An 8851-nucleotide genomic window follows, 5' to 3' on the forward strand; every position below is an offset into this window, starting at 1 on the left:
GAGTTGGACTCCCACCTCCCCGTGGAGGGGTATCTAGGGCAGCTACGTCATCTCAACACCATGGTCAGGAGCACTACCTTCGCCCTCAGGAAGTAGGAGCCAAGTTCGAAACGCAAATACTTCCATCTGTGTCAAGGTAAATAATAATGGAATTGTAAATAAGTAAGAAAATTACACATGAATTACAAAAAGTGAGTTGGATTCGATGCTTGTTCTTCCGGAAATAGACGACAAGGGCTGAGGTCTTCAAAATTTGAATTCATCAATCGTTACGCGCCACATTATTACTTATAGACGTTTAAAATAACACCCTCCTCTTCTTAAGCTCGCTATAATAACACCCTCCTTCTCTTAAGCTCGCTATAATAACACCCTTCTCCTCTTAAGCTCGCTATAATAACACCCTCCTCCTCTTAAGCTCGCTATAATAACACCCTCCTCCTCTTAAGCACGCTATAATAACACCCTCCTCCTCTTAAGCTCGCTATAATACTTCGCTTAACCCTCCAGAATAGATAGTATTGCGTCATATCTATTTCTAATACAGGAAACTACCACCTGCGTCTGGCTGTTTCAATATTTACTTGACAAACACCGTAAAGACTGAATGCACTACATCCCACTAATTTAGCCTCTTCAGACACTAGGAATCGAGCTATTAGGATGTAAGTATGAATCACCCTACCACCTATATAACGTACTCAAAAACTTCAAAAAACTAATAATTGTTGAACATCTACATAAAACACCTCACTAGTTCCTCCATACATAATAGGGGTATTCATGATCTTTGGTTTAACATGTTAAATGGAGAAATATTTCCATGCTATAACGATATCACATATAACATGGCTGAGAGTCTGTCACTAGGTCTGTTAAATGGAGAATGATGTTACCCAACAGACCAGCTGAGCTCATCATTTTGTTTATTGTGTTAGATTACTTGCCAGCAGTTTTTTTTTTTTTTTTTTTTTTATGTGTGTGTTAGTATTTTTTGGGATGTTTTTATAACTAATAAAGCAATGGATGACAATAATAATATAATGATAGTTGCCAATTAGCTCATCTTGATTCTGTTCCCCACAAGTCACAAGATCAACAAGTTACTCCAAACTTCCACACAACTTCCACTTTTCACTTAATCTAGGCATGTTGTAATAAATTACTTAATTCAAAACTTAGAAGTAAACAATAACAAGTTTTAAAGGAAAGATTATAAAACAAGTTGCTCAAAAAATCCGCTAGGAGCTCTTTTGCATTTAACATTTAACACGACTTTAAATAGGGCGTCTCACAATCCTAGAGAGAGAGAAATACTTTATTCATCTATTTTGCCTAAATACATCAGGTTGCTATCTCACACAACATACTTATCAATCCGCAATCGGACATTATGACATTTAACAAGGCAAAACATTTCACATTTAACATAACAGCATGAATCTATTAAATCCATAACACCCTAATCTATTAAAACACCACACCTCTCTTCTAAGTAACTGGATACCATGTCCCTTCACATGTCGACTTCCTTCCACATAAAATACCAACGCATTACTTTGAAGCCTTGGTAAACACCTGCTTCTACCATGGTAATACACTAAAATTACATTATAGCAATCGATGCCTGTTCCAGAAACCTTCCCTACATATTTTAATGTATTAATTGATTACTTTGGTGAAATAAAGAAGAGTTTATTTAATTCAATTATATGATTTTCCTATGAGTGCTTTAGTATTAATTTTTACTGAGAACAAGATTTTACTACACTCTCAGATAAGTAATTGTTATCTGATTGGTAATCCGTGATAAAAATAGTTAAACAGTTAGTATGCATACTTCATTTAATACACAACGTTGAGAAGCCTTTTTTTTTTTTTAGTTTGGGGTATAAAGAGCTATGGGCAAAACCATCTTTAACCAAGTGAAGGCCCATGGCACTTCGGGGTAAAGGGTCCCTCCAGATTAGAGAATTTATTTGTCTAACAAATTAATTTCCATAAGATCTATTTCTCCAACTAAATCTGTTTCTTTCGACATCAATGGCAATATCATAAACTTCAATCTTTCTTAAAACCTATGTATTTTTTAAATTACAGATCACTAGAGTTAGAGGGCCGGGGACTAGTGGGCCCGATGGTAGAGATGGGATTACCCATGGCGTCGCCAGAATTTCTGTCAAGAGGGAGCAAAACTTAAGAGTCTGCGCCTAAGTCCCGGAAGTTAAGAGAGCGGTAAACGCCATCACAAATGAAATAAAAAATCTTCTCCGATAGTGGAAGACGACGATCTTGCATGATTAGTTACTGGCTACTCATAGGAAGTCAACAAATTATAGAAACTGACCAGAAATTCAATTAATAATTCTTCAACCATCTGTTTACACTACCGGGACCGACTGCTTAAGCCTGCACAAGCGGAGCTGCCCGTTGATCATTATCATCAAGATATCAGCGTTCGAACCGTCAACGCTGATATATCAAACATGGCTAGGAAGAATAACTATATATATGCCAGCCATAAATGGTTGATATCCTATAAAGGGGATATCAAGTCTCTAAAACCGATACTTCACGTGCTTGTTAATGAGATACTACCCCGAGAAATGGAAAGATGCCATAAGGTTTCCGTTGCTGAAACCATCCTGCAGAAGGGACAAAGAAGAGCACTACTGGCCCATCAATCTCCAACCGTACCTCACAAAAGTCTACGCAAAAATTATTCTTAAATTTCAACTGGAGTATTAGGGGGAAAACTCAGTTATCTTCCCTGAACAGACTTACAGTTATATTATAGTAAGGAACATCACCTCTTAAAATTCCAGATAGAGGTTCCGAGTAACCTTAACAAAAACACAGTTAGAGCTACTATAGAATATACAAATGAATTTGATTCTGTGCCTTATGGTGTTCTAAGCCTCGCTGACCACTCATAACATTAATTTTTCTAAGAAACGGAAATCTAGCAACAAAGTGCAATCACCAAAGCGTGCACCACTTTCATAGACTATATATGGCTTCTATACCACACAAGCTTTTAAGCATGCCAAAAGTAAATCATGGGAAAGTTACAAAACTAAAGCACCTCAACATCCAGATAAACTCGACACAGAAAGACTGCAATGTTGACCATACAAAAGAAAAAGAATTCAAGAATCCCAGGTAATCAGAGTGGCCACCACCATATTACATCTATTGTTAAGTCCAAAGGCCTGAGATTTTAGGTTTTGGGGGGTTTAAGATGGAGTACCATTTAATTATCTTGAAGTGACAAGGAGTGTCATCTACTAACAAACGAATCTACTAGAACTATGTATATGTTTTTTAAATCTATTTATTTTTTTATTTGTTTTTATACTGCTATCTAATGATAAATCCTTGTTTATTGTATCAAACGTGGGTTGCAGATCACTGGACTGGAAGATGATAATAAATCCTCACCTATGAGAGAGTGAAATAGGGAGAATAATTAATTATAATCTATTGTATTTGGTGTACAGAAGATAATTGATTGTAAAACGAAAAGGTAGAAAACATTTTTTTCTAGTTATATCATGTAAATACAATATATGTCTGATCATAGATTGATTGGTATGCTTTATATTAAAGCAACACAATATACTTGGGCAGCATGGCTATATAAAGTATTTCTCTGGGCGCCACCTTGAAAGAAAAGGGCCAACCAGAGCTGATTGGAGGGCTGCTCCCTGAGCCAGTAGACATTCCAGGGACCTCTGGCCTGTCACCACTCAGTTACAAGCCCTTGATATCCAGCTAAACAGGCAGTGAGTGTGGCATTGGGGGGCACACTGCCCAGAGGACAGCATCTCAGCAGCAACACCCCAGCAGGTGACCGATCTCAATATGTGGTTCTGGCCGCTCACAGCAAGTAAGCGTATTCATACCATACCTCAGCATCACCATAGCCACAGGACTTTGCTCCCATCATTATCACCAACCCCTCTCATCTCAGCAATTATTCACCAAATTATCTAAATTCACTTTAACTACACTAACAATATTATATCTTTTTTTTGCTTACCCTCTCTCTACAAGTTATTTTATTTTATCTTCAATATATCACTTTATTTTTAATAAATCCCAACTAGTTATATTAACCTTTTTTCTTTGATTCAATTTAAATTTAAAGAATCTAACTTCATAGAATTAAAATTTACAGTTAAATATTTAAAGAACAACTCATAAAACAATATTTAAATCAATTCAAAATGGTGATCAACATTGTACTTCCATTAACTCTAACTGTAGAGTTTCATTTGTAAATGCATTAAAATTTACAATCACCAAGGAAGGCAGAACATGGTTTTACAGTTTTTTGGAAAATCCTTTAGATTTTAAACTATTTGCAACATCCATCTAATCCAATAATTATTTATTTATCAAATAATTAATTTGATCAAGCTGGACCACTGTGAATAAGAAATCAACAATATAAGAAGTACATATAGGCTCCACCATCTACTACCATCCCAGTCCTCCCTAGAAGGTTAAAGGCACAAATCTATGACTAAATATTGAGATGAACATTTCTAAATAAAACCTCACCCTTCACATACCTCAGAGAGTACTTCTGGTATTGGTTATCAGTACCTCTTCCATAAGATCTTAAGACTGGGTCCCTCCGCTCTTACTATTAAAGTACCCTTCGATAACCTACTGCCTAATTGTTGTCAATGCTAGTTACTGACCCTGGACCCTGGTAATATCACAGCCAAAATTAAACGTGAGGAGGCTATTCTGACTTATGTACCAGGCAGATGGTTTTAACTAAAAGAATTAAAAAAATATATTTTTTTGTTTCGCTTAATATAAATTGATATTAAATATAATGAATACTACCATATTATAAAAAAAAAACAATTAGTAATTGTGATTATGGAGGTACCATATGGTAGCAAATGAATCCTATAAGTAATTTTATTGCTATAAAAATAAAGCAGCTTAGACAATTTATTTATATATACAAGTGTCATGGGTGATTAAATTTGTGTCATTGGTAATTAATTTTTTAAAAATATTTTATGATAATTAATTCAAATAAAATAAATAACAATGAGCTACATGCTTGCTTTCTTAATTTAAAAAAAAAATGAATTCCTTCCACCATCAAAAATAATCCTCTTATTTATAAAAATTTTAAAAAGAGTATATATAAATAAGAAATAAAAGAGAAAACCCAATAATAAGAGAATAAAAAATAAGAAATACATCATGTGCTAATATAATATAATATATAAACAGAACTTAAATACTTAAGCTCTTAACACCAGAATTCATATGCAAATAATATAAAAAAATAAATAACACGGATTCAATAAAAAAATTTTCAACCAGTTTTAGCAAGTGGTCATGAAATAGGGATTAAACAAACAGAAATTCTTTTAAAATTAAAATATATTATTAAAATCAACAATCAATTATAATAAAATATATATGAGCAAATAACAAATATATCACTCTGACAAACAATTAAGGCCTCTTTGAATATAACAGCATTTTCATTACAGACTTTTTTTTTTTTCAAAAAAAGACAAAAACAATTTTTTATTATTGATTTAATTCACACCCAACCATCCTATCATAAAATATAGGAATTTATATCACTTAAAGCTTTCATGGAATATGTGAGCCTTTGTTAAATTGTCTTAGGAGTGAGTATGGAATTGACAAATATAGCATATGGTACAAAAAAAAAAAAAATTATTGTAAACCTAATTTGAGCAATGTTATAATGTTCTTTCTACTTTAGGTCCAGAATAGTTTGATCTTGATGCATAAATCCTCTGAAGAACAGCTACAACCATTTCCCTCAGAGACTGAAATTTTAACCACAAAGAAATAGAATATATTTGCTACACAACTATAAAATCAATCATTCTCACAAGTGTAAGATCAAATAATTATGAATTACTATCACAACAACAGAATATAACTTACTTTTGAAATTTAAATTACAGAATTTTATTCTGTAATAATACTAGAAGTAAAATATTGATTAAATAGTTCAAGTATGGAGAACAAAAGTGGAAGATGTATTTAAAATTTGAATAAAAACAAAGATCATATTTCTTCCACTTATGTATCATTAATCATAAAATATCTAAATTGTTTTAATAATCAACACTATCTTTCGTGAGTATTCAAAATATTATTAATCCTTAAAGTATTAGACCAATACAAAAGCTAATTATGAAAATAACTCAATCAATAAAACAATTAATGAACTTTAGCTAACCAAGATGATGAAAAGTTACTCAAGCAATAAACTTAAGAAACTTAATCATAATGCAAAAAATCATTTAATTTACTCCCTAAACCAAACTAGATTTACTAAAATCAAGAAATCCTAAAAATATACGTAATATTTTTACCTGTGGTTTACAATGTTCTTCAAGCCATGTAAATATAAAGGCTGACAGTTCAGAAAAATTGTTGACTGAAACTGTACTAAAAGTGATAAAAAGCTGTTCTAATATACTCTGGAACTGAAATGACCAAGGTTAAATCATAACTGAATCGACTAATTTAATCAATCATAGCTGGAATAATTAGCAGATAGTTGAAATAATTACCACGTGAAATTTTAATTCATCAGACACTCTATTATCTGCAAGACCTGGCTGGTTTTGTTGAGATTTGACCATTTGTTCATAATTTGCTTTCATAATCTGTAATGCTACAACTTCCTTTCGAAGAGCATTACGCTCTTCTTCCTGTTTCTTTTTTTGCTGTAAAAGGAACTTTACACAAACGTTTTATGAATAAAACAGTTTTGGTCGAGGGAGAAGTAAATATATCTGAACAAAATACCTGGATATAATCAATTGATTTTTGCAAAACAGTAGCTTTGCTCATTTTATACCCAGAAATGTCAGACTGCTGGCATGCAGGAATTAACCCTTGAAGGGAATCATATCCTTTCTTAATAGCATCACGCCTCTTCTGTTCTGCTTGTGTGTGAGCTTCCCGTCTTCTATCTTTGTAAGGAAGAGTGGAACCTTTATCCTCACTTTCATCATCATCTAACATTACAAATAGTTACACAACAAACCATGATGGAGTTTAAATGTAAATTAAAAATATTTATTATTGAACCAAAATTGTGATTAAACATATACCATGACTACTACTGCTCATTTCTGTCAAAACCACATAAGTTAAATGAATGAACTTTAATTAATAACTATTCTACAAATGGTGAATGGCCAACATCTTCCAACAGACAATATATTAATTAAAGCACTTTAAAAGAATAAAACTTAAGAAAAATCCCAGAGAACACAAAACTTTGTTAAACACAATATAACCTTACCCCTATCATAACCTTCACAGAACCTTGTTGACATCCTTTGTTAACATGAGCTCACTAATATTTTTTATCTTATCTCATTATAATTTCAAGGACTAAAAATCTGATATGGAAGAAATAAAACATTTTAAGGACATTTAATATAAAAATAACCTAGAGTTCCTAACATGGAAAATTTAATACTCCATGTAATTATAATTGATTTGCATAAAATTGGATTATAAATATATTTAAGGAACTTGAACCAACAAATTATAATAGGTTTTACAGGATATAAAGGGGAATAATGCAATAGTTTTTAACAATATTTTAATAAATAAACATCTATATACATAATAGTAACAAAAGTCGTCATTTATAATTTTTTTTTTTCGGTAAAATATCATCACATACTAATGGTACAAAAACATAAAAGCAGCTCTACGTGTTTTCATTCACAGAATTCATATTATTCCTGAGTTGTAAAGGCAATTCTCTCTGGAACTCCGAAAGATTATGTCTTTGAAAGAATGCCTTGCCATATTCAAAAGTGGCCACCATTATTGCACAAGCAGGAGCTACTTTGACGATCCGTGGAATGAGTCCAGTAAACAGACCGGGAATGCCATTTTTCTCATAAATGCTCATGATGACAGAAAATGTTGACTGTCCTAGGAACTTTGGTGGTTCTAAAAAATAAAAACATATAATTCAAAAGTATAAATGATGAACTATCATTAAATTTAAAATTAAAATAAAACAGCTATTTTTAGGGAAAACATATTGCTTACAACATAGCGTAGTATACACATTACTTCAGAGAAGCATCAGAAAATTAAGTTAAAAATACATCTGAAAAACCATTTCAATATATACATATCGCTGCTTTGCTAGAATAGGTGCACATCTAACAAAAACAATTATTCTGTTTTATTGGATGTATTCTACAGAATGTATTGTAGACTGTGGTTACTTTTTGACAACTCAAATAGCTTTGGGACTCCCTATATAGGGACAACAGTAGAGAAAGAAACCCCTGTCTACGGTTCGATCTTCGAAACACCTCAATTTCAAAATAAAAACAAACATTTACTGTGTCTGGTGCCAAATTAAAAAAAATATTGGACTGAATGAAATAAAACAGAAGTCTCAAAGGAAACCCATAAGCAGATTTTTTTTTTTATTTGATTATTGTATTTCATGTTTCTTGAAATTTTAAACCTCGAATTTCCAAAGTGGAGTTAAAATATTTTTTCTTGACTGATATCAAAGGTTCATTGTTTCAAATATCAAACCAAACCAAAAATTGTTTCGAATAATAAATTTGAAATGATGCCAAAAAGATAAATATCGCTATAATATACTTCAAATAAGTTAAAATAATAATAATGATGTTAGCATAAGAGCCTACATAAACTCTCATAAGAACATACAAGTAAAGGTTATTATTTTATTAAAAAAATAGCAAAATAATTTAGGGATGGATTTTACACACTAATTAAATTGGTAATTAATCATAAACTTTATATATAGAAGTGTGTG

At 32.0% G+C, this 8851-nt stretch overlaps 2 protein-coding genes and 1 long non-coding RNA gene across 5 annotated transcripts in view; 1 reads left to right on the top strand and 2 right to left on the bottom strand.

The window, feature by feature from the left end:
- Positions 1-2: 2 nt before the first annotated feature.
- LOC136797109 (uncharacterized) lies at positions 3-4433 on the top strand. Of its 2 annotated transcripts, none has more exons than XR_010844941.1 (3): positions 3-136; positions 3408-3526; positions 3610-4433. It is a non-coding gene; the product is annotated as an uncharacterized lncRNA (long non-coding RNA). The 2 variants fall into 2 exon arrangements; XR_010844940.1 differs by lacking the exon at positions 3-136 and adding an exon at positions 623-665.
- Positions 4434-5397: 964 nt separating this feature from the next.
- Positions 5398-7423, bottom strand: bigmax (helix-loop-helix-leucine zipper transcription factor bigmax). 2 transcript variants are annotated; one of them, XM_014430660.2, is made up of 5 exons: positions 7334-7423; positions 6832-7043; positions 6594-6761; positions 6393-6506; positions 5398-5837 (listed from the first exon to the last, which is right to left on the bottom strand). In XM_014430660.2, exons 1-5 carry the CDS (start codon positions 7365-7367, stop codon positions 5748-5750), a joined length of 618 nt encoding a protein of 205 aa, XP_014286146.1. In that variant the 5' UTR covers positions 7368-7423; the 3' UTR covers positions 5398-5747. The 2 variants fall into 2 exon arrangements, with proteins under 2 accessions (XP_014286146.1, XP_014286147.1); XM_014430661.2 differs by having other exon boundaries at positions 7140-7338.
- Positions 7424-7622: 199 nt separating this feature from the next.
- LOC106687013 (mitochondrial glutathione transporter SLC25A40) overlaps positions 7623-8851 on the bottom strand; it is a 10945-nt gene continuing 9716 nt past the window's right edge. The window contains exon 8 of the mRNA XM_014430655.3: positions 7623-7998. Within this exon, the coding sequence (XP_014286141.1) occupies positions 7751-7998 (248 nt within the window). The 3' untranslated portion in view covers positions 7623-7750. The remainder of the gene's footprint in view (positions 7999-8851) is intronic.

This window comes from Halyomorpha halys, unplaced genomic scaffold, assembly GCF_000696795.3.
Source record: "Halyomorpha halys isolate HHAL.00 unplaced genomic scaffold, Hhal_1.1 Scaffold908.1, whole genome shotgun sequence".
Classification (NCBI taxonomy): Eukaryota; Metazoa; Arthropoda; class Insecta; order Hemiptera; family Pentatomidae; genus Halyomorpha; species Halyomorpha halys.

Coding starts and splice junctions, on each gene's coding strand:
- bigmax (XM_014430660.2), bottom strand. CDS start 7,367: ATGTCAACAAGGTTCTGTGAAGGTTATGATAGGG. Junction 7,044..7,333: donor CTGTGAAGGTTATGATAGGG/GTAAGGTTATAT, acceptor TTGTAATGTTAG/ATGATGATGAAAGTGAGGAT. Junction 5,838..6,392: donor AAGAACATTGTAAACCACAG/GTAAAAATATTA, acceptor TTAAAATTTCAG/TCTCTGAGGGAAATGGTTGT.